The following is an 18,340-nucleotide window of genomic DNA, read 5'->3' as shown; positions in this document are numbered from 1 at the left end:
GCATGTACGGAATTGTATTGCCAGGTACCCCTCATGGTTTCCCATCACATGTCTACGTATGCTATATTTTAAATTTCAGTTTAATAACACAAAGGTACTCTTACTGTTAAATTTCATACTTACATTAATAAAAACATTTGTGTGCTAACAAATATACTTCAGATCCGTAAAATAGCAAAGAAAATAGTGTATATGTTATTTCCTCCAAAATTTGTTTTTCTGTAAAAACAGCTTCTTTCCCCCTTGATGCCAACATTTCAAGAAATGATGTAACATCTCTAAATATTCAGCCATTTCAACAGCATAGAACACCACATAGGAATGCAAGATTTCTAAGTGAAAGACCATACCAGGTGCCCCCTACAGTTCTGAAAGTTATGGATCATCCTTCTTGATCAGAATGCTTACACTGCATGGGGCCTGGCAGCAACAGTCACACTCAAAGGTCTAATAACAAAGGCACTCAAGGCTCTAGGAGTAAAAGATTTCTTAAACAACAACATAATATTGTGATGTTGCTCTATAAGCTTTATATTGTAGACTCACTCTGCCACTCTTTGCTTATATTTGTTTGTTTGTCAAATTTATATGGCTGCCCATCTCAACAGAAGTGACTTTGGGCTGGGTACAATAAAACTGTTTTATAATCCCCTTAAAACAATAAACATAGATAAAACAAAACCACAAGAGGGAAGATGTTTACGTACAGTATAAACAGAGTGCAGGCTCCCTATTGCCAGGGGATCCCCAGGCTTGCTAAAAAAGCCCACATTTTGAGAGCTTTACGGAAGGCCATTTTAAACTGTGTGCCAACAACAATAAAACTCTAAGAGGAAGTAGTCTTGATAAGGCACAACATCCCAACTTGTTACTGAAGATCATTACGAAAAGAAACCAGCCCTTAAATTTCGAATCATATCAGCTAACATTTAGCCTTTGGGTTGGACTGGATGCTAAGTCCTTGACATTTGCCACTTGCCACAGGTATAAGTGATCTAAGGCCAAATGAAAAAGCAGGTAGCCTGACAAAAGAACAAAGGAACCCATAATAAAAAACAATTAAGGCAAGGGTTATTTATTGAGTGTTCAAGAGTGTTCATTGTTCAATATATTTAAAAAGTCTTGTGGGAAAAAGAAGACTGCAAAGTGATCATACAACATCAAATTAAACTAGTTTCATTTTTCAGGCTCAAAACAACTGAACATAAATAGTGTGAATCATCAGAAATGAGGCCATTAGCCATTTTTGTTATTAAATGTATTTCTGAGAGTACTAGCTCATCTCTATCACATGCAGAAAGTAAACAAGATCAGAACTGATCCTAAATACACTTGCTATCATACTAGTTTTTTCCAGCTTAGAGAAATTCCAAGCAATAGGTTCAAATTATCAATCTGGACATAACATCACAATTTCCTTTCAAAATTATTTCTGTACTCCCTTCTCATTTTTTTAAGTCATAAAATCAAAATATGAGCATGCTTACTGCACACAAAAGAAAAAAACTATACTGAATGAGCCACCCTGACATCAGCTGGTATTACATTTACCAACAATTACACAAAAAAGTGAAACACTAGATTTTGAGATGGGGAGGATAAAGGTATGTTTTAAGAACTTCAGCAAGATCCTCAGAAAATTCAATATAGTATATCAAAACCACGAACATTTCAAGTTATCTGTAATCTGTGATCTTAAGCATAGATACTTTCATTTGCTTGCTACTCCAATGAAATCATTACACAAAGCTGAAGTAAGTATATTTAATAATCTTATACCCCATGGCACTGAAACAGAAATAGGTATTGTATTGTCGAAGGCTTTCATGGCCGGAATATGATGGCTGATGTGGGTCTTCCGGGCTGTATGGCTGTGTTCTGGAAGTTCACCATCCTGGGCACAGAGAGAACCGCTCCTGTCTGTGCTCCTGTCCTCTGAAGATGCCGGTCAGAGATGTTGGCGAAACGTTAGGAACCAAAACTTCCAGAACACGGCCACACAGCCCGGAAGACCCACATCAGCCAAGAAATAGGTATTCTCCATCCCAAAATGATAGAGCTGTTGTGGTGAAAATAAATCTAACAAACAAAATGGAGACTGCACCCTTTTCCCTCCTGTCTTTTGTATATGACCAGGGTCAAACCCAGTTCATCTCTTTGCCTAATCCCATCAGACTCTCCCTGCCCCAGACAAAGCCCACCTGAAATCCCATCAAACAGAACCGAAGTTGCCTCCCCAGCTCACAGTACAGCCCAAGGGCTGTAGAAAAACCCCAACCTTCCATCCTCCATCAGCCAATGACCTCAACATTCCATCTCCTTTAACAATGCACTTCTTCAGCTCTGCTGCCTCCTGAAAGGCCCATTTTGCCTAACAATAGAATTAATCCCAGGTATACTGACAAGAACCCAAACTGCTCCACGAAACTGGCCAGCAAATCATATCCCTAGGATTTCCCGCCTTGTAGCTCTCAACTTTTATAAAATGTTTGCTTTTTCATTGTTTGAGGTCCAACTTTCTTATAAAGCAGGCACCCAAAATTGTTGCAATAAACATGGTTCTTCTTAGTGTAGTGCTCCTTCAGATCAAATCCACAACACAGCAAGACTTAAGAGTCATGCCAGTCTGAGGATCACTTTAGAAAAAAACGTGATTAAGGAAGAAATGTAATAGGGATTAGTAACACATTGCATGGGTAAAGAGATTTGAAATACCATTTTATCCAATTAGAACCTAGGATCCCGAACAAGGATGAATGGAGGGAGATTTAGGATAGACTAAAAGAAGCATTTCTTCACCAACACATAGCTGAATTGTAGAATATGTTATTCCAGAATGCAATGATAATCATGCAGCTGAACAGTTAAGACTAATGTTTAGAAGTAAGGCAATCAATGGCTACTAGTTATGATGGCTAATATTACTTTCAGTAGAGTAGGAAATACTGCTCTCAATTATCAGTCACTGAAGAACAGCAGCAAGAAAGAGTTGCTCCCTCATTTACAACTTGCAGACTTCCCACAGGCATCTAATTGGCCATTATGTAAAGCAGGAGGCAGGTGGAGAGAGAACCCTGGACTGATCGAATAGGTCTGTCACATTAAGCCACAGCTGCAACATAATCTAGTTCAGGCTAAACAAAACTTTCCTCCACTCACTCATTACATTGGTTCGGTATCAACCTTTAACTACCCAATGATTAACAACTTAAGTAACTGGTGTTAAGTAGAGGACTTCCCTTCAGCAGCTCTAGCTTTCATTACCCCTAGAAGCGGATACAACAAAGTTTTTAAAAGCCAACACAAGGAATAATCTTTTTCAAAATGAACGCAATACAGATGGATTCTGACAGTCCAAATATCACCCCCCACTCTGCTCCCTGGTTTTGAGATCAAATCAGCTCATAAGTAGCCCAATTTGTGGCAAGGTTTAGGTATCAAATAGGCATGTACTTTATATGTACTAAGTGAGCCAGAATGAAACGGAAGGCCAAATACTATTTCATGGGATATACAAGAATAAAATGAAAAACATGTAACACAAGCTGTTCTCACTCAGAGACCACAAGCTTAATCCAGAACATACTTCATGCCAAACACAACTGCTAATTCCGGTGCCACCCACTGCTCAGTACAACTAGACCAATACATCTGGTACTGTACAGCCAACTCCCAACAAAGTCGCTATTTACCAATAACGAACAAGCCTCTGTGCTATGTATCAATTCTGAATGTACAAAGTACTTTGCTATCCTTATCTATTTATACCCATAACAACCTTAGAATCATTTACACTCATTTTACAAATCTGGAACCAATGCCAAGATATGAAAAGTTGTTTGAAAAAGGCCCACTGAGAGCACAACCAAACTGGATTCTGTACCCAGGCCCCTCTAAGACCTCAGAATCCCATATCTCATGACTGAACTTCATGCCAGAATACAAAGATGACTCCCCTGTTCTACACACTGTGCATGTGGTGTTCAGAGGATAAAGAGGACACAAAATAGCCAGCTGGAAGGAAGTACCAATTTTTGGAAAATACACCATGTGTGCAAACCCAAGAGAAACAGAATCACTAGGAGGAAGAGTTGCTGTTCCAACACTTACCAATACATTGATATTCTCCTTCTGACTCAGTAATGACCGCACCTCCTCTATATCACGGTTAAAAATGGCTTGGACCAGAGGAGGCTATAAAAGATAGAAAAAAGTAAGACAGATTAAATTAAGTAAGGTGAAGAAAAAATATCAACAATTAATAGCAGAAATCCACAAATCTGAACAAAGAATTAAAAAAAAAAACCATTGTATCCTAGGTCCTTAGGCAGAATTGGTGATGTGACTGAGTCCTCAGCTTTCTGAAACAGGGAGCACATTTGGACTTTTGAGATCATGTCATGGCTGCTCACACAAAATAACTGACATGCTGGATATACTCAGTCACAAACACCCAACTACAAGAAAGCAAATCTGCTAGTTTTTCCTGCTCACTCTGGTTTAGTGCAGTGTATGATCCTTAAGTCACAGTATAACCTATACCACCACTTGATGAAAAGGGTATGGTAAACTAAATGTCCATGGCTGGCGTATGCACAAGTTCCCTTAAGATGAAAGCAGAAGAAGAAAAAACTACTCTGAACCTTCTGGCCATTTTTGCATTACAGATCAAGAGTTCACAATTTTTGGCAATCCATTATTTATGGATTCTTACTCTTTTACTCTTACTCTATTCTTCCATGTATTCTTATTCTTTCCTAGTATCCTGCATGTAAAGAGTACAGAAGGAAGAATAAATGAATTGGGCTTTGGAACATGCAAACACAACACAAAACTGATTTTAGTGTAATAAAAGGCCTCTACCCTCTCTTCATGCCAAAAGATTAGAAAAGATGAAATGCAAGTTGTACGTCATGCTGATCTTGAAGCAGACAGAAATTTCAGCATAGAGTTTCCTGAATTCTGTGCAACTTGCCAAGACCATGGGGTGTAAGGTAGGATTTATATCTATTGATCTGCATCATCAAGATCTGTAATGGTATGTGGGATTGACCTTGGGAGACAGGAGGGAGAGCCACAAACTGGACAACCAGCATGTAAAAGATGTCTCAGACCACAGAAGGGGGGATGGCATGGGAAATGTTTCAGAAGGGACCTTCCCTAGTTTTCTGGAGAACAAAAGGAAAGGAGGGGAAAAATACTTTCAGTCTTGCAAGATTCTGTTAATGTAACCTTACAATGAAGACAGAGCTAGTACTCCTGATTGTGCTTCTTGTCTGGACTACCTCACTGGGCTAACAAGATCAAAATTACCTGGCCTCTTATCCCACCTGTTTATGAACCAGAAAGTCAAAAGGTTCAGTCAAGTTGTTAGTAAACATCTTTTCGTTAATATGGAGGATTTCTTCCTTACTTCTTGCTATCAATTCCATGAGGCATGAACCTGTAAATCAGCTGGTTTCTTAAGTATGCTATAATTTAAGATATATTTTTTATGTACTGTAACCTATCATGAAATCCTCTGGATAGTGAGCAGGTTATAAATATTTTAAATAATTACATAAAACTATGTCATGGTTTCTAAACCACCATGGTGAAGTTTACACAACACATTAAATAAAAACCAAGCAAATATTATAACATAATATACAAACCCAACCCCAATCTTTTAGTCTCTCTTTTGCCATCACAGAGAAGTTAAATCTTTTAAGTGTCCCACAATAGTTGCTAAAAGTCAACAAGCCTCTATCAGAGGATGATATTCAGTTTGGGAAATCCTGCCATAGTTCTGACAGCTGGGACTCCACAGGCAAGAAGCTGATCCATTCATGACCTGCCAGGGAAAGATAAGAATTTGCCTCCAGTAACCTGATATTTGAGGGCCTGTACAAAATGGCTTTGAAAAGCAGAATAGGAAACCTCACAGTTCACCTTCAGGACAGGTCTGTGCTATTTCCCTCAAGCTTTCTGTAATACCTCTGATACAAAAAGTAGTGAGGATTCATCACAGTTTCAGCTCCTATCCTCTTGCACCTGCTTCCTTCACTTTTGCAGCCTCCTTCCAGGAATATAAATATTTATGTTGGCAGAGAACACAAAGTCTTCCATTCTATGCAGCAGCTCACACTCAACATCTATGCACACTGTAGGCTACCTGGCCTGAACAAATGCAGTAGAATAATTGGAGGTTTATGTCCACAATTAAATCTCCCATACGGCTGCTGGTTTTTCTCCATGATAGGCATAAGACAGCACGCAGCTTTTCTTCCTTGGGACAAACTAATGATGCCCAACCTTCTTCTGATTGACTGCACTTGGTTTGGGAAATGCAAATAAGTTATACACCAAGTGGAAGAGATCTGGACAAAACCTCAATTTGATTTTATAATTTTAAAGGGATGGGAGAATTATTAAATAAATAAGGAATTTTTTTTTTTAATTGCACTCAGTCATTACTGACTCTGCAGTGACTGCTTGGACGAGTCCTTGCAGTTTTCAAGGCAAGTGTTTCGGAAGTGGTTTGCCACTGCCTCCTTCCTAGAGCAGAGCCCAGCTGGCGTGCGCAGGAGGCGGGGTTTCCGTTGTTTCGTGCCCTTTTTTTGGGCGAGGGCGGTTTCGCGTTTTACCGGCAACTGCTCCCGACTCCTTTTTTCCAAGGCGCCGCCAGCATTTTTCCTCCCACCGGAGTGAGAGTACCCATTTATCTACTCACGTGAGTTTTCGACCTGTTGGGTTGACAGGAACTGGGGAGGAAACAGGAGCTCACCCTGTTTAACGCAAAGGCTGGACTCGAACCGCTGAAGCGTCAGCCATTTCTGGCCGGCAACTTTCAGCGTCATTAAGCCGCTGCGCCACCACGTCCCCCACAAATAAGGAATAATAATACATAATTATTAATAATCATATGTACTCATAGTATTACAAATTAGTTAACATGATTACTCTTCATGGGTATAATCATTCTTCAGTCACTTTAAAAACTACAATTCAGCAACAACTTTTATAGGTACTGAAAGTCTCATCCAAAGCTTTGGGGACATGTCACTCTGAGGCTTCAAATTTTGAACTCTTGATCCTGGAGGAATGTTGAACAGACCCAATGAATGGCTATGTTCACAAACAAAGAGCGATCAACAAATGCACATAATGCTATGCCACAATGGGTGTATTTGCATATCACACAAAGAAACACATTATGATTTATAGCTCTATATTAATTAATTAATTAAATTACATTTACATCCCACCACAGTCTGGCAACTCTCAGCAGCAAATACTATATGAAAAACATGGAAACAACCACAGCAAGTCTAAAATAAATGTAAGACAAAATACATCATAACACCAAACCAAATTAAAAATGTGAATGAAAACAATAAAAATAATAAAAAGATGACAAAGTTCATTGCTCTTCAGAACACCTCAGTCTTTAACATCCTCCTGAAAGCCATTAAGGAGAGGGCCAGTCTAATCTCTGTTGGGAGGCTGTTCCAAAGCAACACCTTCTACCTTCCACTCCCTTCACTTCTTAGAAGTACGGAGATGACTTTCTTCTTAGATGATCTAACAGGTTGGGACAATTCAAGGTGGAGTAGGCATACTCAGATAGCAAGCTAAAAAGGGCTTTAAAGATCAAAACCAGTACGTGTTCTCCTTGAAAAAGACTGCATGATTTGTGACAGCATACTCAATTTGCACCAAGGTCTGGAAACATGCCAAAACTTTTACCTGCCATAACCACTTGAACATTTTTCCACCAAAACTCTTTTCTGCCTTCACTCACACATTTACCATACCTGTTGTATGGTTGTTCCAGTTGTACATCCTGCCTCTCACTTACCTCCATACCTGCAATAGCTACTACTGTTACTATCGGGTTAAAACAGCCATCCACGTATTTTCCAACTCCAAAGGAAAAAGAAAAAGACTACAAATAAAGTTCGACATATTACACCACTGACCTCTCATGCTACTAGTGACTGAAAGCATCCACTGAGAAAGCAGCAGAACCACTGCAAAACAGTGCCTCTGATCCTCAACCTCCATAGGCAGTCCAGCAGAATACCATGGTGAATAGTATCAAAAACCACCAAGAGATCTAAGAGAACCAGAAAAGACACACTATACCATACAAGTCCAAATCATCCAGGAGAGTGATGAATACTGTCTCAGACCTGTACCCAAGCTTGAACCCTGACTCAAAAAGGTCCGGATAATCCACTTTTTCTAGGATGCTGTAAAACTGATCTGCCATCACTATCTCAACTATCTTCCCCAAAAAGTTGAAGTCAGAGACTAGGCAGTAATTGTCTGAGACTTCCAGATCCAGGGATGGCCTGTTTAGAAGAGGGCACACTACAGCTTCTTTCAAAACTGTTGGCAGCCTCCCCTTCCATAAAGAGACAATGACAATCACCCAGATCCAGGTGGTCACACATATATCCATTATTGCAAAAGTCAGGACAGGCAGGGATTCAAGCCACAGGTGGCAAAGGATAACCTACATGCACCCTACCCACTTCCTCAGGGTTCACAGGACAAAAGGAGTCCCAGATAACATGGCAAGATTGTCTAATTATCTAATCAGTGCCACAGCCTCTGACCATGAGGATACAAGATCGTGGTGAAACTAAAGTTACTTTATCAGCAAAGTGCTATGCAAATTGGTCACAGCAGCTAGGCAGGAGACCCCAATAATAACTGGTCTCCAAAAAGGAATTAATCACCCTAAGCAAGTCTGCTGGATGACAATCTCCCAATGTAATAAGAAAGGAGAAGTGAAGACGGCTCGCTTCCTATATCACCACGGTGGAGGCCTGAATGCTGGCACATACCTATGCTCAATTGGGCTTGCTTTCTGTCTTTCTCCACCAGTATTCTGGTCTCATTTCTGATGCTTCATTTCCAGGATGGCCTCAGTAAAACCGAGCAGCCAAATATGCCCATAAGTACAACTAGGTTTCAGATATTACAGTTGCTTGAAAAGAAGTGCTTAGGGAATTTTAAGAAACTGAGTGTTTGGAATCCTCCCCAGAAGTCAGTAGCATGCCCAAAACGTAACTTCAGCAATATATGGGGATACACCTACCTTAGTTTCTGTATGAAGAAACAATTCTGTTAGGTGCTGATTAGGCTTTAGACAAATGCCCCAAAGAAAAAGGCCTCTATATTCCACTATTAAAGATTTATCACTTATACTTTCTCAAAAGTAAATGCAGGCAAGACAATAAGCATTTTTTTCCCATGAAGGTAAATTACTACTGTCCTATTGTAGAAAGCTGCAGAAAGGTAAATGAATAGTTATGTCTACTTTACAGCAACAGAGGTTTTGCGGCTAAAATGTGACCAGGCCAATATCTCATGCATTACTTGTTGGGTATTCAAACATCTTAATACCAAGTTGAATTCTATTAGGATATAATATCTAAAACATTGCATCTGTTCTAGTAGTACTTCTAAATATTCTCTTCTTGACAACTTCATATGCCAAAACGTTCAGAAATGGCCCGAAACTGGCCTAAAGACATTCTTCAATTGTCTTGGAGAATAAAGCACACTGATCTAAACATGCAATACCCTGTTTAGCACCTTTTAACACTATCCCCATCTCAGACAGAATCCTGCTGCTTTTGTATTTCAGTTTGTAAATTTATTTTGACTGCATATGTCTACCCAGCTTTACCTGTTGCAGATAAAATACTTAAAATACAAGGCAAGTAATACTGTATACAAATGTTTGGTGATAGTAAATGCCAGATCTCGGTGTAATAACATCCATCCAGAATTTGATGGAGGATGAGCAGGTGGATCTGATATATATTACTGAGATTTGGTTGGGCAAGAATGCTATGCCACACTCTCAAAGATCTCCCTTCCTGAGTCTGGGGCCCTTCATCAACCTCAACGCCTGGGCTGGGAAAGGGGAGTGGTGCTGATTCATAAATATGCTTTACCCATCCACAGCATTTTGCCAACAGTCACCAAGATTCACCAAACCTTTGACTCTGCATGGACAGGGTCTAAGGTAGAACAGGGAGCAACATCTGGCCATGTTAACTGGCACTTCTTTTGGCCTATGGAGTCCAATGAAGTGGGTAAGATGCTCCCTCCTCCCCTTGCAGGCTAGATCCATGCCCCTCCTGGCTTTTGCAGAAGACAGGAGGGGGCATGATCAGATATATCTGGGAGGTGGGCGAGCATTAGGGGATATTTGCTATAGCTTTGAAAGAGACTAAGGTATGCCCCCTCCTCAAAAAGCCCTCCTTAAAAAGCTGCATTAGACAACAATTGCCCTGTTCCCAATCTTCCTTTTTTAGGGAAAACTGTTGAGGCTGTGATGGGGAGGCAACTTCAGAATACCCAACAAGCTGATTATATGGACTCTTTTCAGCCAGGATTCAGGCATGGGCATGGGATGGAAATTGCACTAACTGACCACCTATCTAGGGACATAGGTGTGAGGAGTGTACCTCTTCTGGTCCTTCTCAGCTGCCTCTGATATGATCAATCATGGTACCCTTCTGGATCATCTGTAGGATTTGGGACACTGGGTACATTGGTTTGGGCCTTCCTCAGTGAATGGTTCAAGTCAGTGGTTCTACAGGGAGAGATTCTAGACCAGTGGTCTCTCATATATGGAATTTTAATATCTACATGAAGCTACTGGGAGAAATCATCTATCAGTTCAGGATGTGGTATCAACAATATGCTGATAATACTCAGCTCTGTATCACCTCCTCAGAGTGCACCAGTGACACAGTCAATATTTTGTCCCAATGCCTGGAGGCTATTGGACTCTAGATGGGAAGAAACAGACTGACGTTGAATCCAAGCAATGCAAGTTACCTGTTTATGCAGGAAGGTTCTCTGTCAGCTTGGGTGTTTTCTCTCAAAAGGGTATGGATGGGCAGGTGGAGGCAGTGACCTGATGGGCCTTTGCCCAGCTTTGGTTAGTGCATCAGGTGCAGCCCTATCTGGAGTGAGAGGGCCTTGTATCAGTGATTCATGCTCTCATTACAACCTGCTTAGACTACTGCAACATGCTATATATGAGAAGGCATCTAAAGATCACCCAGAAAGTGCAGTTGGTACAAAATCCAAAAACCTATGGGTTAATTAACACTAGATGCCCTGAGTACCTTACACCGATGCTACAAGCCCTACATTGTTGCCAATAGATTTCTGGGTGCAATTTAAAGAGCTGCTTTTAACTTATAAAGCCCCGTATGGCTTGGCACTCAGCTACAATTGATCCATGAAGTACAGGCGGGGGGGGGGTGCTTACTTGCCAGGAGAAGCTGTTTTTTAGTAATGGCTCTTATATTATGGAACAGCCTCCTCCAAGAAACTAGATGTTACTGTCCTTCTAGAAGCAAGATCTTCTTGAGGGCTTTAAAATGTAATTTTATTGGGGAATGCCGTGTGTGTGTGTGTGTGTGTGTGAGATTATTTTTAATTTTTGCAATTGTTACATTATGGTGGAATGAACACACACACACATGGATTATCTCTATACACTACTAAGAGTTGTGTTACTGTGGTGGTTTAAAAATCTAACAACAACAAAAAAGAAATAGTTTGTTGTGTACAAAGCATACACCAAAGAGAAATGTAATCAAAGAACACAAGCAAGACAACTCCCTTATCTTCCTGGCATCACTCTAACTGCAATCCTCCACAAAAAGGAAAAAAAAACATACAGCAGAGCACTGTACTGAATACCCTCCTGGTCCTCCTACACATTCAGCACAGGCTAGTACAAGGCAGAACTAATCCCATCTGTTCATCTCATCTTCCAGAGGAAAACCTTCAGCCTCTGCATCTCTTTTCAGAAAAGTCTTTCAATCCAGCTAACCTCAGGTTTATTTCCCTCTACCCAAGTGCTTGGACACAACAGCAAAAGGAGGGAGGCATAAAGGGGGAAAGATGAGTCATCCATATGGAATGCGGTGGACTCAGGATCCCTCCTTTAAAAAGATTTGTTCCTAGAGAACCAATTATGCCCTACAATCTTGGGCCATGCAGCTCCAGGAGCAACTGGTATGATGTACCACCCACTGTCCTCAAGGTAAATGTTGGCCACACCACAGAAATCTAAATTAAATGCATATGTTTTATCAGATATGCTGAACCTGGAAAACTTCACGTCAGCTTTCCATCTATATAAATCAGGTTAATGGAGTTGGGAAAAAGATATTTTAAATTCTAGACTATGTTTTTTTTAAACCAGGCAGACAGAAAGAGTATTGGGGGGAGGGGGGAGTGGAGAAACTAACAACATAGTAATTTAGAAACCTGGGATTAACTCACAAAATTGGCATATAGATAAATCAGAATTATTGTAACACACTTTTCAATTAAATATGCTGCAGAGATTATTAGTCAATGTATTCTGTATTTTAAAAAGCCACTTCCTGACTTCCATCTCAAAGAAATGGAGGTGGCAACGTTCCTGTTTGTGCACACAAGCCCCTTACGAATACTATACTATATACCTGGCTGATGTGAGGGGAAATACCTGCTTTCTAAATTTAGGGTAGATAACCTGCTGCCTTCCAGATGTTTGGGACTGTAATTCCTATAAGCAGTACCAATACCCATCAATACCTCTAAACTGAGACATTACTTCCATCTGCTGGAGGCCATGAGATCATAAGATTAAAATCAGAAAGTTGAAAGGGACCCTTTGTACCGCTGAATCCAACCTCCACTGTCCAATAGATACAAAGCAATCTCAAAAGATAACCATGCAGCCACATTCACCAAGCTCAACACCACCTGAACAATCTTTTACTGTCGTTTTGTTATATTCAACCTGAATCTGCTAAACTGTATCTGTACCACTATTATTTTGTACCCTGTACTCTGGGATGGCAACACAGAGCAAGACTCTACTGGTGCAACGATCCAGCCTTCTCAACTCATATTCAGTTCCTTCAAATTCTCCTTGTCAGAATTAAGTTTTGTGCCTCATTACCATGTTGTTTACTCTTCTCTGATCCTTCTTAGTGTAGTTCCCAGAAGCACAGTATTGGGTCTGACAAGTGCAGAATGCATTAAATTATTATTTCCTGTGTTTTGGAAATTACGCTTCTCCTGATGCAGCTGAAAATTATGTTTGTCTTTTTTGTAGCTATATCACACTGTTGACTCATATTCGTCATATATTATTATTATTATTATTATTATTATATATTCAACAATTCCAAAATTTGTTCATATATTAGTGCCAAACAAGTATCTTCCACTATATTTTTGAACATCTAACTTCTTTTTCCCAGATGAAAAAGTTTATATGTGTCTCTGTTAAAATTCCATTTCAATATTTTCCACCATAATGCAGGGAAAATAAGTCCGAGGTGCCTCTGATGAACTAACCCCAAGAAATCCTCCCATCACAATCCTAATGAAAACATGGTTATATCAAGCATATCTTAAAACTCAGTACCCTATAGTAAAACCACACTGTAGCAAAAATGTCCAAGAAAGAGAAAAAGAAAAACCCCTGAAATTGGGCTGGTATTAAAATGTTTCTGTTATGCTCAAAGTAACAGAACACTGGAGAAGGTGAACATGACTTGTTTAACTATAACCTGGTGGATAAATAGCTTCCTTCGCATAACATGTTAAGCTAAAATCAAATAAATCACATTATAGGTTAGCATGAAGTGTGAACTTGGTTAGTTACTGCCTTCTGCATTAAGAAAGAGAAATAGTATGTGATATGAATATGCAAACACAATTTGGGAGTTTCATTTAAATCCTGTAAGATGAACAACTGAACACTGTACATACAGTACAATCAAGACCAAGAGAATAAAAACTGGGCAAATCTTACAACTTTCAAAGGAGCACATCATATAAAGGAAAGCCAAAGAAGAGTTCCATCTAGGTCAGTGTTTCTCAACCTTGGCCACTTTAAGATATGTGGACTTCAACTCCCAGAATTCCCCAGCCAGCCATGCTGGGTAGGGAATTCTGGGAGTTGAAATCCACATATCTTAAAGTGGCCAAGGTTGAGAAACACTGATCTAGGTCCTATGAATGGAAACCATTACCATTTATTCAGGTACTACAACAGCCCAAAGCATAGCCTAACCAGATACGTGGATACCGCAGAAGAAACGAGATTAAACTCCTAGGAAAGGAGCAAATGAAAGGAAATGCAGACTGAACTACGAGAGAAACAAAGGACAGTAAACTAGGCCAGAAGTATACAAAAAATTGCAAACATGGCAGAGGCCTAATGAGAAAAAAGAGGTAAGCTGTACCTTCCAAAGTGTTCCAAAACAGAAAATGCCACCAAAACACTCTTCTCTAACTGGCTGAGTGTATCTTTATGTATCATAATACAGCCTCACCAAAAGTATGAGCAAATACTGATCCAGAATAAATTATCTGACTTCATCCAGTGTTTTAAAAATGTATTTTGACAAGCGATCAGCTTGAATCTTGTACTGGTATCTTGCCTAATGTGAAAAGAGCACTAATGTAATGTAGAAGAGATGCAGCAGTCTCGGGATCAAGCAGAAAGGGATGCAGTGATGGAAAATAAGGGTAAGAAGCAAATTTGCTGGATATGCCAGGTGCACGCGCGCGCGTGCACACACACACACACAGAGGGTTTGGGGAAAAACTGGGGGAGGGAGCGCTGAATATGCCACCTTGAGCTACTGAAGGAAAGGCAGGATATCAAATAAGTATCTGAGAAGGATTCTGTATCTTTAAGAGCTAACGCAGGATACTGCATGTTTCACTAGGCCCAAATCCTCTTTTCCCTACAGTGCGATGCTAGAAGAAATTACACCGCTAGCAAAATTCTCCTTTTTGGGGCCACTCCTAGAGACGAGGACCTATCTAGGCTGGGAAGTACTTGCGCTCCAGAAACAGGAGACAGTGGAGCAAGGAGGAAAACAGGGACGGAGGGGAGTTCGCAGGCTGAAATGAGGGCCAAAAACAGAGGCAGGGGTGGGAAAGGGCTGCCTGGGGGAACGGGGAAGCAGCTGCAGCCGGGGCGCGCCGGCGAAAGGGCGGCAAGAACTCTTTCTTCTTAGGCGGGAAAGAGCCGCGCTCAACCCGGGCGCCGCCGCCGGCCTTCTTCGTAGGTTGGAAGTGCCTGGCCGGGACCAGGCCAGGCCAGCCCGCCGCCTCTCGCTTCTCCAGCTCCGGCCGCATCCCGAGGCCGCTCCTGCGCGCCGGAGGGAGAAGCCAGGCTGCTCCCGCTGAACAAGGTGGGCGGCTCCGCACTAGGCCCTGCATCCCCCGGCTGGCGTAGCGGACGCGGCGGGCCAGCGAGGGAGGGAGGGACGCGGCCGGAGCTGGGTGCGGGGAAGAGGGTCGGAGGAGCGCCCTCTCCTCCGCCCGCCGTACCTGGTCCGTGATGCTGAGAATCCCCATCTCCGGGCGGGGCCGCCCCCCCTCTCAGCAGCGCCGCCGCCTCCTCCTCCGCGCTCCCGGCATCGATCGCGCTTCGGCTGCCGCGGCGCCCTCCGGCTGCTGTGGGGCGGCGAGCAGGGAGGAACTCAGCCCGCCCACCGGAGGGAGGAAAGCAGGCCGGCCGTGCCGACGTAGCGACCCCTGCCGGGGAAGCCCGCCCAGCCGCTCCGCCCAGCCCCCGGGGACGAGGCCGGGGAGCCCCCCGAAGGCGGCTCTCCCCTGCGACCGCGATGCTGCCTTCGCCCGCCGAGCCTGGGTGGCTAGCCGGCAGCACCCGGGGCGTGAAACCCAAGAAACGGGGTTGAGCTAGCCCTGGTTCCGGGAAGCATGACCACGCACGTGTGTCGTGCAAACATCGTCCCTGCGGGTCTGTTACCCAGGGCGAACGAAGAACGCGCGTCGGAGGCCGGCGCTTCGTGCTGGCGCGGCACAGCACAGCTACACTGGGTTGATCTTGTCCTCGAAAGGTTAAGCGGGTTGTCTGTGGGTAGTACTTGGATGGGAAACCAGGGCTAGAGTGGGGGGTCAAAAAAACGCCCGAAGCAAAGGCAGCGGCAAAGATGCCCGTGCTAGAGCATTGCCAGAAAACGACAACGACGTCCATGAAGTTCCTGGAGTCCACCTCAACTTGAGAGTTCACCTTCAAGCATACTGTGTGAACACAGACCTGTAGTCATGAGGGGTAGAAATGTGAACCCCTAGTTAAAGTGGCTTCAGCAGTTTCCAGTGAGAAAAATGGGAATGTGGTATCTCCACATTCTACTGATTGATGCTAAATGAAAGTGATGTGTGGATGGATGGATGAGCGTTTAAAATATCTTCAGCTCCCAGTTTTACCATGTACAGGATTCATTTCAACCGAGGCTTACTCCCTTCAGAGTGCTTAACATTATTTACAAAATGCATTTGAGTAAAACAAATATTTTTCATGTATCATTTAAGTAAGCAGTTTCATTACTTATTCCTGTCCACAATATTGATTCCTCAGAAAATGGTGTTGCGTACATTGCTTTTTTAGCTTAGCAGATGTTTTAGGATATCTGTAGCTCTCTTTTGTCTGAACTGGAGAATGGCTATTTAAGTTTCCTTTCTTCTGGTAAGTTTGCTACTTGGTCAGTGAGAAACTACTCTCCTTATGGTAAGACACAAGACATATTAGGTGCTTCCAAAAACCACCATGAACTGTACAAAGTGATGTTCTCTCTAATCTGTTGTATAGGTGGATAGATGAGGATTTTTGCTTAATGTCCTGGAATGGTTAGCAGCTATTCCAGGTTTCTTGTGGTGCACAAACCTCAGCTGCTGAAGGTAATAATTTTGCACTTTGAATCTGGCCAGAAAAGGAGGCTGCAGTTCTATATTTCCCATAGACTCGATGGGTTCTCTTGAGCAAGCAGAGATACAATTGTGCTGTTTGGAGGTTGGTGCTACATCTGGGGTAGCTCATGTTTTGGAAACTAGAATGGGCAGCTTATGCTAAATAGCATACTTTTTCTCTGATCCCTCGCCATACGTCTTTGAAATACATACGACAAAAATACCATCAATCTCCAGGATCTAAAAGAAAACTGCCTAGAATGTGTTGCAAAAATGTAGAAGGGAAAATGCCAGTTGTATATTCAAACACAGTTTAATCCTTTGCATTGTATTGGAAATGTGTTCAGTAGGGCCTACATTCAAGTGAGAAGGTAAGTTGTACTGAATGTCCTCTGTGTATCCATATAGGATTTCACTGTTAAGTGAACATGACCCAGATGGAAGGCCTCTACTGACTCAGACACTGTGCACAACTCATAAAAAACAGTCTCATAATTATTCAAGAAATTGAGAGCCTCCCCTTATAATTTCTGTTTAACTCTGGTATGAGCGTATAATTATAACTGAGTGAGCCAATGGCAGGCAAATGTTTATGACTGTTGCCCAAATATAAAATGACAGACCTCCCTTGTGTTGCTTAAGGACAGACCTCTGCTGAACATGTTTTAAGAGTCTTTGATCTTCTGTCCATTTCTCATCGTATTCATGTTTACTGAGATTCAGGTTAAAGTATACTGAGTTGCTGTCTTTATTAATCTTTAATAAGGTTAGAATTGTTTCACAACCTATTATTAAAAGCAGTGTAGAATATTTGATATTTTATTTTATTTTGGTTTAATTGAGTTTTGGAGAAAATTTGGTGTGCCTTTCATTGTTGGTTATTCATATTTAATAATATTTTAGAAGGGTTGGATAATGTATTGTGCCTTCCAAGTGCTGTTGTACCAAACCATAATGCAGGTAAGACTTGATTTTAGTTTTGCACAACTTTAGTGGATACTAAAGCCTTGTAGCTTGTAGTTACATGTGACTATTCTATGGTTAGCATCCAAATTTCAAGTCTTATATGAAAGATTGAGCAATTGCTGTTCTAAAAGTACAATGGATCTTAGGATAAAGGTCCAATAAATTGCCGTTTACATGTGTTAGATTACAGTTTTCATAATTCTCATTTAACATATACACCACCATTTTGATTGAGGATTATGGGAGCTGAAACTGCTTTTTCAAGATTGTGAAATTTTGTACAGAATTTCTGAAGTGCAGTAGAGAGCACTGTCTATTCTTTACTTACTTTCAAGCATCATGGATAAAAATTGCCCCATTAAATTACTAGTTTTATAGTTATCTTTCTTGAATCCACTCCTATCATTTTGCCTTTCATGCTTGTTGAATAAAGAAACATATCCAGGTAATGATGCTTTATCTTCATAATGTGAAAATTTTCACCCACTAATTTCTGCTAATAAAGCCACTGCTAGATTAGATTAGCATAGCCATGGCTATAGCAATTATTGCTATTTAATATATTGCTATTTAATATACTGCCAGTTCTCATAGCCATATTATTATATCCCTGTGAGATGGA

The 18,340-nt window shown here is 41.4% G+C and overlaps 1 protein-coding gene across 1 annotated transcript in view; it reads right to left on the bottom strand.

The window, feature by feature from the left end:
* ANKRD52 (ankyrin repeat domain 52) overlaps window positions 1-15,505 on the bottom strand; it is a 90,467-nt gene extending 74,962 nt beyond the window's left edge. Inside the window, exons 1-2 of the mRNA XM_007425786.3 lie at window positions 15,370-15,505; window positions 4,111-4,194 (exon numbers count right to left, since the gene is read on the bottom strand). Coding sequence (XP_007425848.1) covers window positions 4,111-4,194; window positions 15,370-15,396 — 111 coding nt within the window. The 5' untranslated portion in view covers window positions 15,397-15,505. The remainder of the gene's footprint in view (window positions 1-4,110; window positions 4,195-15,369) is intronic.
* Window positions 15,506-18,340: the final 2,835 nt, after the last annotated feature.

This window comes from Python bivittatus, unplaced genomic scaffold (genome assembly GCF_059951505.1).
Source record: "Python bivittatus isolate LINGU-HERP-01145 unplaced genomic scaffold, Pbiv_v1 ctg000220_np1212, whole genome shotgun sequence".
NCBI lineage: Eukaryota > Metazoa > Chordata > Lepidosauria > Squamata > Pythonidae > Python > Python bivittatus.
Note: the sequence above shows the minus strand (reverse complement) of the source record. Positions and strands in the feature narration are given on the sequence as shown.